The sequence below is a fragment of the Talpa occidentalis genome, unplaced genomic scaffold (assembly GCF_014898055.3).
Source record: "Talpa occidentalis isolate TD23 unplaced genomic scaffold, MPIMG_talOcc4v2.1 talOcc4.18, whole genome shotgun sequence".
Lineage (NCBI taxonomy): Eukaryota > Metazoa > Chordata > Mammalia > Eulipotyphla > Talpidae > Talpa > Talpa occidentalis.
In genome coordinates, this window is record NW_023601851.1 from 260347 (window position 1) to 284823 (window position 24477).

The 24477-nt window shown below is 34.7% G+C and overlaps 1 protein-coding gene and 1 non-coding gene across 2 annotated transcripts in view; both read right to left on the minus strand.

Moving 5' to 3' along the window:
- LOC119250804 (probable ubiquitin carboxyl-terminal hydrolase FAF-X) overlaps positions 1–24477 on the minus strand; it is a 129882-nt gene that overhangs the window by 62380 nt on the left and 43025 nt on the right. Inside the window, exons 13-21 of the mRNA XM_054697751.1 lie at positions 20499–20705; positions 18098–18234; positions 16495–16643; positions 7280–7367; positions 4919–5261; positions 3309–3404; positions 2442–2653; positions 687–927; positions 216–378 (exon numbers count right to left, since the gene is read on the minus strand). Of these exons, the coding sequence (XP_054553726.1) occupies positions 216–378; positions 687–927; positions 2442–2653; positions 3309–3404; positions 4919–5261; positions 7280–7367; positions 16495–16643; positions 18098–18234; positions 20499–20705 (1636 nt within the window). The remainder of the gene's footprint in view (positions 1–215; positions 379–686; positions 928–2441; positions 2654–3308; positions 3405–4918; positions 5262–7279; positions 7368–16494; positions 16644–18097; positions 18235–20498; positions 20706–24477) is intronic.
- Positions 1986–2092, minus strand: LOC119250912 (U6 spliceosomal RNA). Its single transcript, XR_005126447.1, has one exon. It is a non-coding gene; the product is annotated as a U6 spliceosomal RNA (small nuclear RNA).

Genomic DNA, 24477 nt, shown 5'->3' on the forward strand with positions numbered 1-24477 from the left:
TATTATAGTTGAACTATAATGAATTATATATAAACAAAATCTTATTTTCTGCAGGGAAATTTTATTTTAAATTGCAACAATTATGCAGTCTATCTAGGAATAACAGCAAATTGTATGTAACAACCTGTTTTTTAACGAAACTTGCAAACTCAAAATAAAAGAACCACGCTAGAATTATTTTGTGTCCCTAAAGAGTAGTAAAATGCTTTGTATACAGTAACTACTCACCACCCCTGGTAAACAACTTTCCACTTCTGGATTGGGACCTTCACTGTAGTGATTACAAGGGTTTCCAGGAGATCCAGTTGAGGAATCAGAGGAACTATCAGGACTTGAAGGCATATTGGAACTCACTTGTGTAAGTTTGGCTGTAATTACCTGCAAGTGACAGTATATCTAGCACCAAAGACAAAGTAAAATATTTCTACAAAATATACACAAATGGATACAGAAGATGGATAAAAAATATTTCATGCTTTAATTTTAGAAATAGACATATAAAGTACTTAGAGTTATGTTTTCTCTACTATACTAGTGTGACTGATACCTATCTTACTTGGGTTTACAACACAAATCTGTAACTCAGAAGAGATAATACTTATGTTTCAAAAAATTTCTTCTGAAAAAATTAAATACAGCCTTAATGATTAATTTAGGGAGAAAACTTGAAAATTATGTATACTTACAGATTTATCTTTTAAGTTTAATTGTCCAATTAGTTTTCTGTCATCTTCAGAATCTAACAGCTCACCACCCACAAAGAGTTCAATTTTTGTATGGGTTGCATTTGCTTTAATACAATTGAGAATACATCGTCTTACTGAACCAACTGTATCATTTGTATGAGACCATATGTCTAAGTCATCAACCTGTCTGCCATGGTTTGGAAATCGAATTATGAGAGAGAGATGTTTACCACGAAATGCTCTAAAAAAAAATTAAATATGAAAAAGAATAAGACAATCTTATTCTACTGATGTCCAAGAACATAAAACTGCAAATTATTTTCTTTTAATAGGAAGATAGACAAATCTATTTTCTTTTAAGGCTACTGAAAGAAATGAGTTTGTAACAATAACTTTGTTTCTTTAAACTACAAAATCTTAGAAACAAAACATAACTAATTCTATTGTTTATTTTATGCTCCCACTCATGATATAATGGCAACACAAACATGAATAATACATAAGTTAATTTGAAAATACAAAAGCTTAAGTTACTAAGACTGTTGTTGATAATTGTGGAAGTGATGAGTTTCAGCTTTAAACAGTAAAATTCTTATTAAAAAAAAATTCTTAACAACAAAATCCCTATAGAAATCTTTATCTTGGCATATTCTCTTCTCACTGATAAAACACAAAACAAAAATCATATTCAAGAAATAATTTTATATTTATTAAATAATCACAAATCAGGAATTATTCTATAAAATTTTTCCCAAACTAGAAAATTTATTTAAAGTATTAAATTAATTTGATGTTTACTCAACATTAAAAGATGACTTAGGGGGTCCTGGTGGTGCAAGGGCATAAGCACAGCACTATGAAGCAATCCACAGCCTCTGTAGCACGAGTTTGATCCCTGGTCAGCTAGGAAGCAACCCACACTATACAGTAGACCTCTGACTTGTCTGCTGCTCCCTCAATTGTGTATTTCAGTCAGTCTGCCTGTTCTGTTCCCCACCCTTTCTCTGGTGAATCCTCTTACCCCCTGCACCTCTGCCTGAACCACAGCTCTTGTATGCATAAATAAATAAACCTAAAAAAAAAAACAAAAACAAAACCTTATATTACAAAACATAAACACTAATTATTACAGTTTCTAATTTTAATGAAGTTTTTTTTTTTAGATCTATTTATTTATGCATACAAGAACTGAGACACAGGCCAGAGGTGGGGGGGCGGTGAATGGATTCACCAGACAGAGTGTAGAGCAGAACAGAAGGACTGACTGAAATACACTGCTGAGGGGAACAGCAGGCAAAAAAAAGTATGAAACGCTTCATGAATTTGCATATCACCCCTGCACAGGGGCCATGCTAATCTTTTCTGCATCATTCAAATTTTAGTATATGTGCTGCCAAAGCGAGCACTAATTTCAATGAAGTTTTAGCAAAGATCACTTAAAATTTTTTTTTGCATTATCTGCTGAAAACATTTTTGAAAAATTTCCCTTTTAAAATTCCTGACAAACTGCAAAATATAAGGGCCAAACTTAGTAATAACAAAATAATGAAAGAAAAAAATCCAACTTTACTTAGTGAAAATGTCTTACTGAATTATAATTCACAAGCCTCTACTTATAAAAATGTATCAGTAACATGCATGCATTTTTAGAAGGTAGAGGCTGAAACTCAAAAATGAAAACTTTTTCATCTGTCATTACTTTTCTAATTAACTAAGAGAATAATTGTAATTAATGCTGATTAATTTCATACAAACCTTGACATGGGCAGAATTGTTCTTTCTTCATGATAATCACTGTCACATTCATTTATGTATTCCCTTAAAACAGTTAATACACGGTCCATTCGAATGGCTTCTTGTTTTGCACAATTAATACTATCTTTGTCACCATCCAAAACACATAATGTATCATACGAGGCTTTCAAACGATCAAAGCAAGATTGAATGAAATCCTCATGGATAACAACCTGTAAAAATTGGTCCAAATGGAGACAAATCAGTTGCTTTTAAATTTACAAATCAAATATGATGTTAATCCAATTTAAGATAATAAAAATTTAAGGTAACAATCAACCTCATCATATATTTAACTAATAATGAAATACAAAAGGAAGCAATAGTAAAACAAGCCAAGTGTTATAAAAAGATTATTAAAAACAAAATAAAACACAAAACTTATAGACTGCATGTCAAACAAAACAAGTCAAATTTCTGACTTTCTGACATAATTATATTCAAAACAATTCTACCATTTTTAGTAATTATAATTTATGACAATTCACCCAGCTAGTGTAAGCAACCAAATGTGGATTAAATACTATTTTAAGAAAATTTAATACCCACTGATTAAATTTCTAACTTTAAAAAGATCTACTAAGCACTAGTAGTTCCATTAAATATGAAAAAGAATAAGGCAATCTTATTCTACTGATGTCCAAGAACATAAAGGTGCAAATTATTTTCTTTTAAGAGGAAGACAGACACACCTATTTTCTTTTAAGGCTACTGAAAGAAATGAGTTTGTCACAATAACTTTGTTTCTTTAAACTACAAACAAAATCTTAGAAACAAAACATAATTAAACTATAGTGAAAGTTTTATGTATTTCAATTCAATACTTACCTGATTGACCTGTAACCTGGGGCCAAGATTTGTGTATATCTCTTTAAGAAGATCTATAGCTCTGCTGGCAATGTCATCATTACTTTGAATCACAACCTAGTTTCAAAATTGCAGTATTAACATTCAAGACAGATTTAAATTTTGCACTTAAATGCAAATCTTAACCTCAATTATTTTAAATACAGTACTCAATATTTTCCATCTAAATTGCTTTTTGTTATGCTGCAAAGGGACAAAGAGTTGCACAGAGATGGGCTAAAGTATTCCAGACTACCAAAAAAAAAAAAGCACAGCACTTCTACACGATAGAAGTGGCACAGCCTAACCACAGTGAGTGACCAGACATATACTATCAATAGAACAGATTTACAGTCCATTTCAGAGAAGTAACAAAATTCAAACAAGTAGGTTAGCAAGGCAGTAACTCTAAGATCAGGGCAAGATAGGGAAAACTTATATGGGAGGCAAGGATGGGGGAAAAAAATGTCTTGCATGTTTTCAAACTTTAGAAACCTAGCACTTTAAAGACTGACCCTCTCAGCTCTAGGAAGTTTTGTGCTGGGGAAAGGAGACAAAACAAAAGATAGAGCAGGGAAAGGTATATTCTCAGCTTTCATATCAAGTAGTATTATGTAATTTTTTCTTTACAGGGTAACTGCTGTTTAAAAACCATTGATTTCGGGCCTCCCCGGTGGCGCAGCGGTTGAGCGCTGGGTTGCGAACCTGCCCCTGGCCTCCGCGGTGCCGGTTCGATCCCCGGCTGCTCCCCAGCCACCGGAGGAGGGTCCCGCATGGCGCGCAGACCTCTCCTGCGGCCCGCTGCTCCCCTCAGCAGTGTACTTCGGTCCTTCTGCCTGCTCTGCTCCCTGCTCTGGCTCTGGTGAATTCTCTCACCCTCCCGCGCTTCTGACTGTACCCAGTGCATGTATAAACAAAACAAACAAACAAACAAATAAATAAATAAACATGCCCCTAAAATAAAAAAAAAAAAAAAAACCATTGATTTCAATGACAGAACACAGCAAACATCTTGATCTACCTACAGTTTGTAAGCAAAATGAAGCAAAATTTCCCATCTCCAAAGCAAGAATATGTAGCAAAGATTAGATATTTTTTAAGAATGGCAAGATTTACTTATGTTACCAAAATGGAAAAGTAAGTCTAAAATATAATACAGCATTTTACTTTTAAGATACTTAAATATGTTATAATTAAATATTAAACTAATAAAGTATACCTTCATACTCCTCTCATATTACAGTCCTCTCTTTCGCTCCTCACTGTGATTTGGCATTAAATGTGTAAGGCCAAGCTTATTGTAAGTTTCCCAAAAGCAGGGGAGAAAACTTCATGAGGGAAGAGTGAAGGTTACGTAGACAGTAACACTGTACTTAAATACCTCTAAAAAAAATTCTAAGTAAAATATCAGTAACAGAGTGTAAAAGGAAAGAAGTGAAGGAAAAAACCCAAAGTGACAGCAACAAGCAGCAACATAACAAGAACCTAAGGTTAACATAACACTCCATCCCTCTCCTAGCAGATAAATGCACTGAAAGCAAAAAATTTCCTCAGGTATAATGTTTGTAACAAGTTCGTACTTATCTACTTACCCTCCAAAGGTACTCCAATCCTATTAGTTCCAAATCATCCATCATATAGGCTCTTCTTTTTGCCACCAGTTTCCCTTCTCGACAATTCACAGCTTTAAAGAATCGTTCAAAACATTTCATCCCATTTTCAGTTAATAGCAAAGGATCAAGCTGAAGCACATTACTTTCAAAGAAGTCCTTATTAATATCAGGATCTAAATCTGGCTCATCTCCCATCAATTTGGAATACCACTTAAAACAGGCTTCACGATCACAGAGGTAAACTGCATTCTCTGCTAAGCATTTCCATATTTGTTTTGCCTGAGGAGCACAGAGCCAGAGTTGGCCATCCTTCAATAAAAATCTTAAAATATTTAAGAAATCAACAGTTAGTTTTGTATAATTTTATCCTTAAACACAATTCATTTTTATATGTATGAAATAATACAATTATCACAATTACAGATTAGCTACAGCTAGAAGGGTAGCCTGACCAAAAAAAACTTTCTTAGTCATGCAGAAAAAAATCTGATAAAAGTTATTTATTTATAAAGCATAAGAGCAACTTCAAAGTGTCACCAATTCTGTGAGGGTGATTAGAAGTAAATAGTAAAGGTTGCTCCTTAATATCAAGAAGTTAGCCTTTGAAATCAGGTATTGATTAGGTCCCAGCTTTTATGGCTTCACTGGGAAGTGACTTTCAGAAATAACAGAACTCTGTAATAAAGTTACTTAAAATACAAACTTCTGAAGTTACTCAATATTTTGCGAAAATAAAGAAAATGTTTAAATTTGTTTTGTGAGGAACCACTAAGATCATCAATAGTCACTGGAGAAATATTTACAAACCAGAATTATCAGTAGTCAATGATGTCTTTTAGGGCTTGATAACTGCATGGCTACATGTCCATTAAAGTAAGACTAAAATGAAACTGATGATTGTTTCAAGCAATGTGTTTCCTGAGACTGCTTCTACTTCTAATGCCCACCCACTCTAAGATTGACAGTGGAAAAAAAAGTTATTTTTAACCTGAATACTAACTTTGTATTAAATCATTAAGTCAGTTAATCAGTGGTGATGGCTTTATGTCCAGCATAGTGTTTTTTTTTTTTTAACATGGATTTCTTCTTTTGAGTTGCATTTTCAGTATCGTCTATCTCCCTAACTGTAGATCCAGGAATAAAAAGAGCCTCTAACTTTAAGTCCTGTCTCATCCTGCCCACCTTCATTTACTACTGAGCAACATAAAATTAAGAAAAAATGGAAGTTTTCAAAATAAATCTCCATGATAGTTTTGTAAAAGCATCAGTCACAGAAAGGGTAAGATTTTAAAGTGAAATATGCGTAGTACAGTTTCATTTCATGATGACTATGTGACTCTGAACAAGTTTCTTTCTTCAAACTGAATCAAGTTGAAATAACACTGCCTCACAGATAGTTATACATTATGTATTAAATGTCACTTCCTTTTTCCTTTAATGAATTGCATTATGAAGTGTTTGAGATATGAAACTATAAAAGTTGTTCTGATTCTAAATTTTAACATAGAACATACTTGTAACTGAACACATCAGAGCAATCTGTAGGTAACAAAATTCGTAAAAGTAGCTATGGATTGAAATCAGACACAATGTTAATATCTCCACATAATTTGCTGAATGGTTCAATAACCGAATCACAGTATTTAATATACTCTGAAAAAGAAAATCCCCCTGCATATATATGGGAAAAAAAAAAATCAAACAAAACCAACAGATACTATGAAAAATTAACAGGCTTGGCATTATCCCTAGCCTTGATTCAAATATGCCTTTCTGCTAGGTATGACAATAGAACTTCTAAGAAACCTATAATTAATTATTTAATAATATAAAAAATTAATATTAAACTTGGTTGAAGATTATACTCAGCTTTGCCTTATAAGAAGCAAATCTTTCTTTATTCCCATTGAAATATCATCATATACAGCTTTAGATAGCCTCTGGGGAAGCCACTGATAGAATAAATAAAACAACAATGCAGACCAATCGTCTTGCTATTCATGGACCATATCATAAATGAAAATGTAGTTTCCTGGCTGACTGGTTTTGTCCTACAGTTCAAAGCATTAAAATGTATAAACACTTATTTCTAACAAATAACTTCATTCTAAATTTAAAATGTAGTCACTCCAAAATTCAAAGGCAGGAAGACAACTTTAGCCAATAATTTAAAAGTATTTAATAATGAAAATATAAAGCTATGGTTAATTTTGGCAATGCTTATGGGGGGTGAATATTTAGCTAAAAGGTAGAATAACCACTGAAATAGTTTCACACTAATGCATACTGACACAATGTTTCTAGATACCTGGTTTAAAGCAAAATCAATTTAAAACAAACCTAAGAAAGTTTAGCCGTTCTTGGACTTCTTGAACATGACTGTATCTACTTCCTATCCTCACAGTTTGTGGGTCATAGTCTTCATGGTCTGCAAATTGATAAAAAATTAGGTATTATCTACACATTCATCTGTATCACTGTGGACTAATCAAGGAATTAAAGTCAATAATCCCTCAACTGCAGTAATGGTATTCACAAATACTCTATTTTCCCCTCCAAAAACCTCCATAATCTTTTACAAAGTCAAAAAGAAAACAGCATCTCTTAAATGAACTATTAAGATGCTTTTTAGCATAACTTTGTATCCTTCATTGTGTACAATGTAAGTTCAGGCTGTGATTTCTCCCCTTCAGTTTTCTACTATATTAAAACCTGTTACAGTAGAAAAAGTAGCATAAAATATAACATATAAAGCATCTCACTGGTGGCGCAAGGGGATAAGCACCGCACTATGAAGCAATCTGAAGCCACTGCAGCATGAGTTCGATCCCCGGCCAGCCAGGGAGCAATCCCACATGAGCAGCAGACCTCTCCTGTCTCGTGCGCTGCTCCCCTCAGCAGTGTTTCAGTTAGTCTGCCTGTTCTGTTTCCCACTCTGTTTCTGGTGAGTCCTCTTACCTCCCGCATCTCTTGCCTGTGCCCATGCTATTGTATACATAAACAAATCAATCTTTAAAAAAAAAAAAAAAAACAAAACCATAGAGAATTCACTGTAAAATCAGGATGACAGAAGATACTGCTGCATTTGATAAAGTTACACTATGAATATCTGTTTTGGAGATTTAAAAAAAAAAAAACCCTACTCTCTTATGACATATTGGTAACTACTCCTAGCCTAGTTAGAAATACTTTTACAAGAGAAAAGTATGTAGTTTGAGCTATTTACATATTCTGTGTGAAAAATTCTCATTGTCAGCCAATGTAAAAGCAAAGGAAAAATTAATGCACATGTTGTCCTAACACTCTCTCTTCTTTTATGGCATGAGATGCTTCATTTAAAAATCTTTTTTTTTTTTTTTTTTTAAAATAGAGGCATGTTTATTTATTTATTTGTTTGTTTTGTTTATACATGCACTGGGTACAGTCAGAAGCACAGGAGGTAAGAGGACTCACCAGAAACAGAGTGGGGAGCAGAGCAGGCAGAAGGACCGAAGTACACTGCTGAAGGGAGAGCGGGCGGCAGGAGAGGTCTGTGCGCCATGTGGGACCCTCCTCTGGTGGCCGGGGAGCAGCCGGGGATCGAACTGGCACCGCAGAGGCTGCGGGCAGCTTCGCAACCCAGCGCTCAACCACTGCACCACCGGGGAGGGCCTTGTCAAGATTTTTAAATGGGGTCTCCCCGGTGGTGCAGCAGTTGAGCGCTGGGTTGCGAAGCTGCCCGCAGCCTCTGCGGCGCCAGTTTGATCCCTGGCTGCTTCCCGGACACCAGAGGAGGGTCCCACATGGCGCGCAGACCTCTCCTGCCGCCCACTGCTCCCCTCAGCAGTGTACTTCTGTCCTTCTGCCTGCTCTTCCCCGCTATGGCTCTGGTGAATTCTCTCACCCTCCTGTGCTTCTGACCGTACTCAGCACTTGTATATAAAAAATAAATCTTAAGAAAAAAAAAAAAATCTTGACAAAATATAGGTTGACAGCATAAAGTTTACCTTAAACAAATCCTTACGTTATATATTTCAGCAAAGTGTCATAAAAAGAATGAAAAGAACTAGATGAAGTTTTCTGCTTGGGTGGAAGACAAACAGTGGAATTAAATACCTACAAAATGCTGTCCATTACTCAGTGATGTGTATTAAACTCAAAGATATTTATTCCAAAGCTTTGGAGTGTAAGGTACAAAGCATTTGAAAATCTTGTAAATCCTCTTGATCACAAGCACTATATTGCTGAGTTGTATATCTCTTGTATGTTGTATTTATGTCAGTACTAATATCATAGAATACAACTTTGTGAACTCCTTATGGAAGTGGCAGTCTTTAAAATGGCAAAACTTTTTTTTTGTCAGAAAAAAACTGAATTAGAATTGAATTCCATAGAGAATGTTTTAATTTATCAAATACTCTGTATTTGGTAAAAGATGTCAAAATAGTATGATGGCTTTCTACTTCAACATGTATGAGCACCTGTGAGCAATCCTAAAATCTTAATTGTTTATTTTCTTAAATGTTATTAACAGCACCAAACATTAGGCCTCCAACATTGTTGAAAATCACCTTTAAACAACCTGCAAGTTTTCTGGTTTTACAGAGCTTTGATCTTGAACTATCAGCCTAATTTTGGAGTGCCACTCTGTCTTTTTGGCTAAAATTTTTCTGTATACTTACATAGCAGAAGCCCTTGTTCTTCCTCAAGGTTTGGGGAAGAAGCACACGATGTAACTTTGTTTTTGATATAATTTAAAACTTTTACTCAAAAAGCAAGAGTAATTCAGGAACCCATACTTCCCCAGATACACTAATTGTTTACATTTTTGCTTGTTTCTGCTTGTCTGTTTTATCAGCACATTTATACACACTTGTGTATATTCTATTTGAAGGTAAACTGGCATGTCACCTAAAAACAATTACCTACCTCCAAATAACAAACAAGGCCATTTTAGCATCAACATACAACTATTTTTCTGTTTTAACCTATATAACTGTACCAATGTCATTTATGCTTTTCATTATTCCAGTTCATAATAAAATCCAGGTTCACAATTGCATGTAATTTATCTTCATGAAGAGTTTTCTTAGCTTTTTCTTACACTGGCTATTTTAAAGGGAATGCTATTTGGTTAATGTTATTCAATATGGATTTGCTTTGTGTTTTTTTCTAATCAGGTTATTACATAAAATAATGCTTTGTTTTTAGTAAACACTGTACTCAGAAGCCATAGCATCAGTTTGTCCCAATGTTAAGTATTAGCATCTCTACTAAAGGGCCATAACTTCTATAATTAATTTGTGAGAAACTGTCAATATTACTATTCTCAATACTTTTTGGTTGATATTCTCCTTCACTTAGAACTCACATTTTGATGCTCAAACTGTCATAGGTTTGCCTACTGAGAGAAGAACTTTTTTTTTTTTTTAAAGATTTATTTATTTTTATCCAAGAACCAGGATACAGGCCAGATGCGTGGGAGGGTGAGAAGACTCTCCATAAACAGCAGGGAACAGAGCAGGCAGACTGACAAAATACACAGCTGAGGGGAGCAGCAGGCGAGACAGGAGAGGTCTGCTGTATCATATGGACTTCTCTCCGGCCAGCCAGAATCGAACCTGCGCTGCAGAGGCTGTGGACAGCTTCACAGTGCGGCGCTCAACCGCCTTCGCCACCAGGGAGGACCGAGAGAAGAATTCTTATCTTTTCAGCAGGACATATTGTCTAACATTATTACTTTCTTTTTTTTTTTTTGAAGATTTATTTATACAAGCACTGAGGTAGAGGCCAGTGGTGCAGGAGGGTGAGAGAATCCACCACAGACAGAGCAGGGAACTTAACAGGCAGAAGGACGGAAATACACTGCTGAAGGAAGCAGCAGGCAAGATAGGAGAGAGGTCTACCTCGCCATATGCGAATCTCCCTGGCCAGCTGGGAATTGAACTGGCACTGTATAGGCTATAGACAGCCTCACAGCGCTTTGCTCAATCTGCTGTGCCACTGGGAAGGCCGCACTATTATTTTCTTATATGTTATTGTCCATACTTTATTCTGAACATTCCAGCCTTAAAATTGAAAACAGTCATTTTGTCCCAAAAAGCTATTAGGTTAGCAAAATGAGTAATACTAGTTTAAAATATTCTTTAAATCACACAAAAAAATCACAACTTATTTAACAGTACCTCAAGGTTATCATGTAGAAATAAGAGGGGACTACAAAGTGAATCAAACATTGTTGTTAAGTGACACTGACAAAGAGACTTTTTGTAGGAGTGTGGTCCTATAGTTAAGTGTCACACAGAAAGCAAAGACAATGGGAAAAGGCAAAGTAAAATGGTAGCCTTTAGAAAATATAGATTTTAATCAACTGTGATGAGTCCTGTAACAATGTAAGTACTACAAAATCGGGAAAAAAAATAATACATAAAACGCATCAGTAAGTGGAATACAGTGCAAATTTTCTCCTAAAGAACTAAACTGCAGTGTAATTATACTTTGTTGGTGCCCATTAAGAAAATATTTGCAAATCATAGTATAGGAAGTATTGTTATAAAAATCAGCTTTGTAGGAAACAAAAGAACTTTTACCATGTATAAAAGGTAGAAAGAACCTTAAGATACTCTTCTTAAGACAGTATCAAAGTGGAGGTGAAGTTCTGCTGACCCTGCCAACTGGGAAATAATTTTTCCAAAACCAAAGATTCTTATTAAATGGAATACAGTCATTTACAGTGTATAGTTTTGGGCCTCCCCGGTGGCGCAGCGGTTGAGCGCTGGGTTGCGAAGCTGCACGCGGCCTCTGCGGCGCCGGTTCGATCCCCGGCTGCTCCCCGGCCACCGGAGGAGGGTCCCACATGGCGTGCAGACCTCTCCTGCCGCCCGCTGCTCCCCTCAGCAGTGTACTTCGGTCCTTCTGCCTGCTCTGCTCCCTGCTCTGGCTCTGGTGAATTCTCTCACCCTCCCGCGCTTCTGACTGTACCCAGTGCATGTACAAACAAAACAAACAAACAAACCAGCAAACAAATAAATAAAGCATGCCTCTATAAAAAAAAAAAAAAAAAAAAAAATACAGTGTATAGTTTTGTCACTGCCAGTAAAAATCACTGAACTACAGGAACCTCATATTATCTTGCTGCCTCAAACAATACTTAATCAATTAAACAGCATTAGCTTGAAATGGAAAAATATACATAAGAAGGAAAAGCTTAGTTAATGGAAACATGAAATCAGTGAGTTCAAAGAATTCATTATCAGAAGAAACATTTAAGTGCTTCCTGTTCTGACAAGTGTTAGCTTCATTCTAATAAATATTAAATCATTTATGAATTAGAATATAGCACTGTTGTCCTCATTGAATAGAACAGGTAAATCTAAACCACAGATGATTTAAGTAATGCACTACTAAATACTAGTGTCAAGTTTAAAAACCTGTAAGTTTATAAAGCATACATTTCTATTTCTAACCTTGCAAATAAACACCACCAAGATGATAAAGCTATGTAAAGGGAATTGAGAGAAAGTAAAGCTATGATTATATTCATGGACAAAGAGTCCATGGGAAAACTAAATCAAAATAATAAACCAGGGCCTCCTCGGTTGAGCGCTGGGTTGTGAAGCTGCCCGCAGCCTTTGCAGCACCAGTTTGATCCCCGGCTGCTCCCCGGCCACCGGAGGAGGGTTCCACATGGCACGCAGACCTCTCTTGCCGCCCGCTGCTCCCCTCAGCAGTGTACTTCGGTCCTTCTGCCTGCTCTGCTCCCAGCTCTGGCTCTGGTGGATTCTCTCACCCTCCCGTGCTGCTGACTGTACCCAGTGCTTGTATAAATAAATAAATAAGCAAATAACAAATAAATAATCTTTAAAAAAAAAAAAACAAAACAGTTCAGCCAAGTGGCAGAATAAAGTCAACAAGCAAAAACTGGTTGCCTTATTATGTTCAAACAATGAACTAGATGAAGAGGAAGAAATTAAGAAAGCCATCCCCTTAACAATTTCACAAAAAACTCCTCCAGCAGACATTTGGAAATAACCTTAAAAAAGAGGTAAAGAACCTATATAAACAAAACTGTAAGAAACTGATAAAAGAGAACAACAAAAGAAATGGAAAGAAATAATATTGTCAAAATTGCAATCCTACCCAGTGAAATTTACAGATTCAATACAATTCCAATTAAAATCTCAATTTGTTCTATCCATGCAAATGGATACATATAAAAATTTTTATGGAACCACAAAAGACTAGGAGTAGAAAAAGGTCTCCTGTCGAAAAGGGGAATAAAGAGGTATCATACTTTCAGACTTCAAATACTACTATAAAATCACAAAAATTAAAACAGCATGATATTTTAACAAAACAGATACACAGACCAATGGAACAGAATTATGAGTCCTGAAATAAACCAAAAGTTTATGGTTAACTATAAATAATTCATGATAAATAAATATATATGTTGGACAAAGGAAAATTTCTTCAACAAATGGTGTTGGTAAAACTGATTATGACATGCAAAAGAATGAAATTAGACCATTATATCACACAGTACATGACCATCAACTGAAAATGGATAAAAGATTTAGAAAGAAGATGAAACCATAAAATATATAGAAGAATATAGGAAAAACATTCAATGACATCAACTTTAGAAACATCTTTAAGAACTCATCTCAATCAGCTAGGGAAATAAAGGAAAACATAACTGGGTCAATATTAAAAAAAAGGCTACTGCTACTATACAGAGAAACAGAGAGTAGCCAAAACCAATAGAGACTTCTCAAAGAAGAAATGCAGATGGCCAACAGGCATATGAAAAAATGTCCATCACCAGGGAAAGGCATATCAAACCAGAATGAGATACCACCTCACACCTATAAGATTGGCCGATTTTAAATCCTGCTCAAAGGTCAAAAAGATAAACTTATGACATTTGTGACATTATGAATGGACCTGGACAGGATTATGTTAAGCCAGGAGGAGAAAGATAAAGACCAGATTGTGTCACCTACATATGGAATAAACAGAAACCCAACAAAAGAGACAAAGACAAACTTTGAAAGCTGACCACCGATCTGAGGCTTCTAGGATGGGGAGAAAGGGAAGGATGCTATCAGGAGGGAAAAGAATACACTGGGCTATGACTAAAGCTACTAGGAGTGGTGTGTGCTGGCACGGGAGCAAAGGGGTTTAGTAGATCAAAAGGAGGATTAGTGGGGTTTTGGTTGTGGGGGGGATGAAATAACAGATTCGGAGAGGTTTAAACCTATACTGTAAGATACATACTGTGATGTCAACCCATGTTACCTGAATAAATTTAACTTAAGGAAAAAAAAAATCCAGAATACTGACATTCTTGTGATAAGTAAAATGAGATGTGCCAAGAATGCAAATAACAATTTGATTAAATGGAAGAAAGGATCCTAGTGAGCTGAAATACACGTGCCACATCTAATTGCTTGGTAACTTAGTCTTCAATTATTAACAATGATAATAAAATAGCACATTCAATCACACAAAAATAGAAATTATCACTGGATATAATACTTGACTACCCAGAAAGGGAAAGGTGTATTGGTATGCACAGGGTCTCTGTACCACCAAGAAAATTTAAGGTCATAAAACACTTAGGACAATGGCATAACAACTTTTAACTCACCTAACTGATTTTGGATGTTCTTGTTAGAATCAATAAAATAGATCACAAAGTTTTGTGACTATTATAGTGCTTTTCCTGTGCTACCATTCCGCTAAAATGGATTCTTGCAACCAACCAGCAGGATTGTAGCACCTAATGCTAAGATTGCTTTTCTAATTCTAACAGAAGAGTGGATTCAGAGGGTAAAATGTAAAATAGGGTAAAATAGGAAAAAAAACCCTAATCATTAGAGGTGTAATCATTAGAGACTGCTGAAGAACTGCATAATCTTGTATTATGTTTACATAACTTTTACATGGATTAAGTATGTAATTATGACAACTTAAGGATTTTTATAAGGACATTATCATACAACCTCATACACCAAAATCATTAAAGGAGTGAGCACATGTACAGTCTACTCTTCCAAAAAGGGTAGTACAAATATCCCCATTTTACTTAAACAAAATGGGATTCTACATATCCTATGCATGTCAACTGAGCAGAATTTCTGGCTCAAAATTTAGCTCAATCCCATTTTCAACACTGGGTAACAGCAAGTCTTTCTTTTTCATAATAAAATATATACAACTAGCCTATAAGGTGGTGGGCACCTCTACTCCCATGCCCATGAATCTGGTGTAATATAGTACACAGGAGGTACAAATGTAAAGGAGTATTTGGTAAACACAGATACTGATAAAACTGTCACAAGACAAATAACACTGAAATTGACCTTTAAAGGACCAAGGAGAAGCACCATGAGATTGCCAATGAAGTAAAAAGTTTTCATATAAAACCATATGAAATTTTATCCCCATGTTTAAACAATTTCATGTTCTGAGAACCAATAAAAGCATAGTGATGTAGGGAATCTTTAGTAGGTTATTTGAACAATGGAAAATACTGTTTGGGTCATTAAAAACAATCTAATATATTTAAGAAAAAAATAGCAACATTAATGAAAGGTGAATTGTTAATCAAGTTTTCTTGAAAAGACAGTTAAAAGTGGTTGCAATGAGAAAAGTAAAGGTTTAAAGTAGTCAGGTGTATAACCAAAAGACTAACGAACAATTCTAGGGAAAAGCAGCAGAATTCCCAGACATGGAAAAAAATTAAAAGGATAAACAGGATGTTAAGCTCTTAACAAAGTCTTAAAAAGCTGCCCTAGGGGCTCCCTGCTGGCGCTGGCAGTTGAGCACAGTGCTATGAAGCTGTCCAAAGCTTCTGCAGTGCCAGTTTGATCCCCACCAGAAGTGGAGATACCCAAATGGCCAAATGACCTCTCCTGTCTCACCCACTTCTCCCCTGAGCAGTGTTCTTCACTCAGTCTGCCTGTTCTGTTTCCCACTCTGTCTTTGGTGAATCCTCTCACCCTCCCACACATCTGGCCTGTACCCCTGTTCTTGTATAAATAAATCAATCTTTAAAAAAAAGAAAAGGCTGACCTACAGTTTAGATTATGCAAGAATGGCAGACTTCAGTGAATCTGCAAGTGAGGAAGTTTTTGTAAAAGTAACTCACCCATCTTTTTTGTTCTTTAAATAAACATATTCGGCATCATTGGTAGCGCAGGGGTTAAACACAGCACTATGAAGCTACCTGCAGCCACTGTAGCACGAGTTCCATCCCCAGCTAGAGAGCTACCCACATGAATCAGGAGACCTCTCATGTCTCACTTGCTGATCCCCTTAGCAGTGTATTTCAGTTAGTCTGTTTCCCACTCTAATACCCCGTACCTCTGGCCTGTGCCCCAGTTCTTGCATGCATAAATAAATCTTAAAAAAAAAAAAAAAAAACAAACACAAAAAACAATGTATTGTCTATTCTGAGGTAATTAATGAGAACAAAGCAAAAAACAAAAACGAAAACAAAAACAAAACCCACAAAACAGGGATGGAAAGTTCTATATTCCCAATAATTAATTTTATATCATAATACATACCTTTAGCATACAGTCGCATACTATTCATGTATGCTGCAAGATTTTCTGCTACCAAAGTAACTAAGGCATGATTGTGTTGCAGCTGATTGATTAAATCATGACGATGAAATACATGAGGACTTTGCTGAGTTTGACTAAAACGAGAAGAACTTAACAGCATAATGAAAACAAATGAACATTGATGTAATTAAGAATTTACAGACTAATTGCTAGGTAAAAGCTTAATTCTAGCTAAAATATTTTACATGCACAATAAACATGGTCAATATACCTTTATTATAAAGCAATGTGAGAGAACAGTCAATGACTTAAAATATTTACCCCAACATTCTTATTTTCAGGCAAACTACTATTAGCTGGTTCTTCCAAGTCCATACATGACACAAAACAGTATTAAAGTATATGTACAAATTTATGTGATTAGGGATACTAGTCATTAAGTTCTGGAACATTGAATTTGTAATTATTCTTGCACAGTTATCACCAGAGATATCCAGTTTCCTCCCTATTTTGCTATTTTAGTGAAACCCAGTAACTATTTTATTGTTATTAATACATTGGTGACTGAATCACCAGTCTTAGAAAAGTGTATATAGTAATCCATCTGTAAGCAACCAAATTTTCTATATTAATAATTACATATTAATATATTAATAGCAATATATTATCTAGTGGATCATCAAGATCCTTTAATCGGGGCCATCACGAAATGTAAATCTCTTAAATGTTACAAAATCTTTACCAGATAGTTAACACAAAACCTGGTTTCACTACTAAGAATTCTAACTACACTGAACATTCTTGCAATTACATATGGTTTTCTCCATGTAAGTTTTCTTCAAGTCATGAATTCCAATACCCAACACTAACAAAAGGATATTATTTTATTAAGTACAATTTAGCACTGAAGACCAATCCCATACAAATTAACGTAAGAAAAATCTAGCTATTATAAAAGGAACTTAATAAAAAAAATTTCACAAAGTCCTGTCATCTTTCATAATTTAAGTCACTTGGAGTCTTACCTTTGAAAATTAACTTTTAAACTCAAACCCCCTGTTTGGAAACTACTATCCCCTAGTATGAAATTAAAAGTTAATAAAAAATACTGGAAGTATGTTAAAACAGACCATAAGGAAATAAAAAGACTGCATGAAATACTTCCCTGTGGGACCAAGCATGAATATTAAATCAAGGGGAGGGGAGTACTGGTAGAAAAGGCAAAATGAAATTTAGACTTAAAACAAAACAAAACAAAGCAAAAAAAAAAAAAAAAAAAAACAAAAAAAAAAAACAACACAACCTATGGCATTATGCTGGTTGGTATAATCTATTGGATGTCTGAGACAGATTTAGAAGCCCAAGGCAGTATCTTGATGTATACTTAATTGCTATGCAATACTGGATAATACTTAACTTTTGTATCAGAAAATAAAAACCAGATGAAAACAACCATTTAAATCTTGTCTCAAACTGTTTATTAAGGCTCCTGTTCTCCCACTTTAGCTCCCTGTCATTAAAATTTGCTTTTTCGGTTATGCTATGTTTTCGGCAAAACATATAAATGTAAAAATCAGAAAATTTTCTATATTAATACCCTTACCTCAAATTTTGAGGTGCTTCACCAAACAAACTACAAATTTCTCTTATTTGTTTCAGTGCAGGAATTACCCATTTGTCATTTGTGCGAAGTTCTTCTATAAAGCGATCGATCCACTGGATCTTTTGTGTGTCTCGATCCTTGCACAAACATACAAAAAAAAAAATCAATGGTTTACATATCCCAGAATTCACAATAATTCTATCTTAAAATTATTTTGAGAATTACAAAATTAAGCAAAAATGACATAATTTTAAGAGTTTAATCCAATTAAATGCTGTAAATATATTATTCTGAAATGATCACCCAACTCTAACAAGTACTACTTTAAAAATTCAGTGTTCCATTGATTCAGATATGTGTACATCAAAATTTCTGAGGGATAATTCATAAGAAATCTGATTTTTAGAAGATATTCTTTAATGCATTGATTGAATTTTATTCAATATTTCATAGTTTCTCCATATTATGAAACCTGAGCATAAACAAACAATCCCAAATATCTCATACATAGGATTAATGTCAGCTTATTTTTCTAATCACAGCAAGAAACACTGAAAATATACAGTTCATACAGAAAATAACAGCATGACAATTTTCAAGTAAGGAAAATTAAAATTAAAATAAAATTACACACAGAGACTATATTAAAGAACGCTAAAGTAGTAACCTAAAGGAAATCAAGAATGTTGAAGAATGATGTTAAGAATAAATTTATTTCTAATATCTGATGCAAGTAACTAACTTTTTAACTAAGACCATAAGCTTCAGCTTTATTACCTGACAAATTTTAAAAGGTATGATTATTCTTCCCGCACATGTATGGGGGTGGGGGGCGGGGAGACAATTCTGTGTATTTAATGTGTTCTAGCTGGGGTGATATTTTTATAAGCACAAACTATCTTTCCTGCAAACAAAACAGATCCATGCTTTAAGTGTTGTTACTAAATACTATGCTTATTATATAGTATGGCTATCATATACACCCACAGCCATTTTAATGACTGTACAATATGCTGTAGAGTATTCACAGATTAAGTAGTTTCTATCTTTTACTTTATAAACAATAAAGAATGACCACATCTGTTTCGGAATTTTGGGATGGAGAACAAAGTGATGTATGTATTAGTTTTTCATAACAATAAAAATAAAATTGAGAAGGGAAAACTCTTACTAAATTCCATGAAACCTAGGTAAGTGTTAACAGCAATGTATAAGACACTGAAAGATGACACCAGTAATTAATAGCTGCACATCTATAGCAAGTGAACCACTTTGACTCCCCAAAACACTTTTCTCATTGTTACTCAAGCTCTTCATTCCATTTGAGACAGTTAGTAAAGCAACAAATTAAGTGTTCTGAATTAAACACGATATACCACTGTCATGTGGTCAAATAGCTGAACCACAATTCCCTCCTTTAAATTCCAAATGCATGACTGTATTTCCACTCTATTTCTGATTACTGAAAATGAAAAAAAGCTCCTTGTTTTGAATCTTTTTGTAAAAGACTATAATTAAGATGACTTGCAATTTACAAGTTCTTCAGATGTGAAAAAATAAAAACTTTAAATGGGCCAATTAGAGCATAAAACCCCAATTTTTGAAAATACCCCATTAAAGAACGTTTCTGAAATGTATTCACCTAGTTACGTGTGTGTGCGCGCGCAAATACATGTTTAGGTTATAGGACATTTCTGACGAAAGCAATCAGTTTAGCAAAACTTCTAGCTTTCACAATGATACAGTTTTCAAAACTTGAGAGCATAATCTTAATTTTGCTTGGCCCATTAAATTCAAGTCCAGTTGAAAGCACAGTTATTTGTGCTCAGGTAACCCAGGAACACCCTATTTAATCCTTATGTTTATTTGCTTTGAAGGAACTACTTCATTTTTACTAAACTCTTCAGCCATCCTATTAGAACAGCAAGCCACTGCTGATAAATGCTCCAGAAACAGGTGCCACAATATAAACAAAATTAAGTTTAAAACGCATAATTAAAACCACTGAACATAAATGACATAAGCTAAATAGAAGTAAGTTACTACTGATAGGCTTATAAACAAACTCTATAGTTAAATGCTGTACTTGAAGAGAAAAACATAAAGTACGCTTACCTTCAGAGTCACCACTGGTTTTAATAGTTTATATTTCTATTTTACCAGCATATACTTAAACTTCTACAATAAATTATTATACAAGTTATTCTAAGGAGGTAAGGATGCTCAGACAATGACACAGAAATAAGCTGAAAAATCACATTATATATAAACCAGTTAGATTACAAAATCAAGCTAATTATTCAAGATTACTTTTAAAAAACAACTAACCAATCTGTTAACCCACTGAATCTAAATTCGAATGAAACAAGTCAGTAAAAATGAGCAAACAACACTCCCATACCTGGGAACAACTATAATCTAGTATTTTTATGTGGGCACTGAGGGCTAGGTCCATGATGTCCACAGGCACATCATCACTATGGGCCAAATTCCACAGGAGATTTAACACCTTGTGTGCCATCAAACCATCTTTATCATCTTCTGCAAGACGACGTATCAGCTCAAGTAGTTTTTCACGTTGTTTTTTACTTGCATTTGTCCAACTTGCCTAGTAAAGACATTATTTTAAAATGTCAGTACCACAATTTACCCATTTTACACAATTCATAGTATATGTAATATACAGACTACATATTACATCACAATTTACACATTATATATTATATCTAATATATTTGTATTAGCTCATCACAGCTTTAATTATGTCTTTGAATAGTCCACATTCAACTAATCACATCCAAACACAAAACCACTAGCACAACTGAGCATTTAATAACCCAAATCTCATTTTGAAAGAATGAAAATTACTCATGGGGCATACAGATTTAAATTTCAGAAAAATTCCTCTCATTTCAACTTAAACCCTATAATCACTAACTTTAAATTGTCAATAAAGAATGTGAGAAGCAAAATAAAAAAATGCAAAATAAGTACATAAAAAGATCCTCAACATCACTAAACATTAAGACATATCAAATCAAAACTGTGTATTACTTCAAGTCCAGTAACAGATCTACTATGTAAAGGTAGATATATAGTCAGGAGATATATATAAGTGTTGATAAAGTGAAGAAATTGAAATTCATAGCTATCTTAATGCAATAGTACTTAGGAGTCCCTGTTTGAGCAGTGCCAGGGGAGGTCTTATAAAGAGTCAGAACTTCATTCCCATCATCAGTTTTATAAGGCAAGACCCATCTTGGAAGATAAAGATTTACAATGGAATAAAGAATTCAATCCTCTGACCAGATCAAGAAGGGGTGGTATATATACACAACAGAATACTATTCAGCAATCAAAAAGACAAACTCATCTCATTTGCGTCACATGGATGAAGCTAGAAGGGATTATGCTCAGTGAAGTAAGTCAGAAGGAAAAAAGAAAAATATCAGACAGTTTCATTTATATGAGGAATATAGGGGAACCAAATAAGGGATCAGGAAAAAAAATAATAAAAAGAACAAAATTAGCAGGCAACTATAAATCAGTGACATTCTGAAAAGGAGGTAGAGGTAGAGGGACATAAATAGGGGAGAGAAGAGGATAGGGATATGGTGATGGCTCATGATTGAATTGGTGGTAGGAATTTTACAGGGAATACACCTGAAAGGAGAACACATACAGGATACATTGTACAAAAATTAACAATGATGTAAAATATAAAGTTAAAAAAAGAATAACTCTTTGCAAAAATGAAGTGGAATAGAAATAAAATAATTAAAAAAAATGCATTGGTTATATAACACTTGTTTTATAAATGTTTTCTGTACACCATGATGAACTATCTGTAGTTTGAGTGAATAAAGGTAAAGTCTTTCCTGGGGGGAAAAAAATTCAATCTTCACTTGGTAGTAACAATAGAGCAATTCTTTCCTTTACCTAAGAGGTGCCAGAAAAAATAGGTTTTAAAAATCCCAAAGATTTATAATATACTGTCTTATAACATCTCCAGATTTCACTGAAAGTTAATCAATATACAAAAAATCAGCAAGCTGGTACAGTGAAAGATGAAAGATACCTGTTAGTTGTCAACTCTGAGATGACTTGGAATGAAAGACTCAAATAGCAAAAATGTTAATTCTCCCCAAATTGACAATATAAGGTATAATGCATGCCCATTTGAGACCCCAATAAGAGTCTTTGGAAACTACGAAGTGAAAAGAGAAAGTACACCATTCTCAAAACTCTCAAAGAGTAATAAATATTAAAGACTGTGGTACTGGCCCCGGGGGAAGAGGGGGAACAAATGGACCAAATCAGAAAATATGAGAGTTCCCACTGATACCTGAAAAAAAGTGTAGGCAAGATGAAACAGTCTTTCACTAAATGATAGAGAAACAACTGGGCATAGAAAGAGGACAAAAAAAGCTTTCTGCTTTAACAGCTGTCAAATCGAAACTTAAACCACAAAATCAAAATAGATCAATGTAAATAAAAATATACAATGTTCAGAAAAATTAATGTAGGAAAAAGTCTTTTGGCTTTTATGGGAGGGCAAGATGAGTTTCATTTCGACATCAAAACTAAGGAGAAAAATGGATGAAAAAAAGAAAGGAATAGGGCCTCCCCTGGTGGTGCAGTGGTTGAGCACTGGGCTGCGAAGCTGCTCCAAGCCTATGCAGCGCCGGTTCGATCCCTGGCTGCCGGTGAGGGTCCCACATGGCGCGACAGACCTCTCCTGCCATGCCCGCTGTTCCCCTCAGCAGTGTATTTCATCAGTCTGTCTTTTCTGCTCCCTGCTCTGGCGAATTCTCTCACCCTCCCGCGCTTCTGACTGTGCTTGTATAAATGTGCTTGCATCAATCAATCAATCAATCAATCAATCAATCAATCAATCAATCTTTAAAAAGCAAGCAAGCACATACAAGTGTCCTCTCCTTAAAAAAAAAAAAAAAAAGAAAGGAATAAAGAGGATCTCATAAAAATTAAGAACTTTGTTGGCAAAAAGATCTTATTAATAGAATGAAAAAACAAACTACAGGCTGGGAGAAAAAACGCTTATTAATGTCTCACAAACAACTACCATGTGGCATACAAAATTAAAGTTCAGGAATAAGAAAACAGAGTAACAAACAATATTTTAATTGAGAATGAACAATACTTTAAGACAGAAGATACACAAGCTAAGTAAATGCATGAAAAATGTTCAACAGATTAGTCATTATGGAAATAAAAATACTATAAGGAGATTTTACTTTGTACTGTTTGGATAGGGTCTCCCTGGTGGTGCATGGCTTGAATTCTCAGCGCTATCAACCTATTTCAGCCACTGCAGCATGAGTTTAAATGCTGGCCAGGGAGCTGACCCACACGGTATAGCAGACCTCTCCTGTCTCACCATTGCTTCCACCAGCAGTGTATTTCAGTAGATCTGCCTGTTCTGCTTCCCACAATGTCTCTCATAAATCCTTTCACCCCCACACCTTTGGCCTATACCCCTGTTCTTGTATGCATAAATAAATAACAAATTTTTTGTGAAAAAAGAATACCAAAATCTGGCAAGGATATGGAAAAACAGATCATTTATCTAATAGCATGGTATCTAGAATAATACTGTATTGTATATTTGAAAGTTCCTAAAAGAAGTCCTGTAAATTCTTATTACAAGAAATAATAGTTTTTCAACGATGTGTGGTCACGGGTTTTATTTTATTTTTTTCAGTGAAAGATGCAAATCTTGTCCACTACCATTACTTCATTCTTTGTGTTTTACAAAACACATTTCCACCTTGAAGTGGAATCTTTTTTGGGGATGTGTGTGTAAAATACATATCCAGGAGTTCATACTGATGAAGTAAGTGATTGGATAAATGAGTGGGAAAGAAGAGGTTAATACTGTTTGTGGAAGAACTTAGCATTCCATTCCTTATATAAGTTGAACACCGTGGCTTCTTTCCAAAAAGTACAATAAAGTACACTATAGAAAAGGGGTAAGTTTAGAGAGGTTAAATGGGATACTATGTTACCTCAACCAGGTGAGATCACCTGCTGATGGAGTTAAACTATACTTTATTTGGTGATTCTTTCACAGTATATATAAATATGGAATCATTATGAAACTAAAAAATACTTATGCCAATTATATCTCTAAAGAAGGAAAAACTATGGATCACTCAAAATTGCAAAAGGGAATGTAAAATGAGCCATCTTGCACAGGAAAAAATGTTCAACATCACCTGTAATCAGGGAAATGCAAATCAAAACTACAATGAGATACTATCTTAGACCAGTGAGAATGGCACGTATTTTAAAAAAACTAGCAACAACAAATGTTGTTTAGGATGTGGAGAAAAAGGAACTCTCCTGCACTGCTGGTGGGA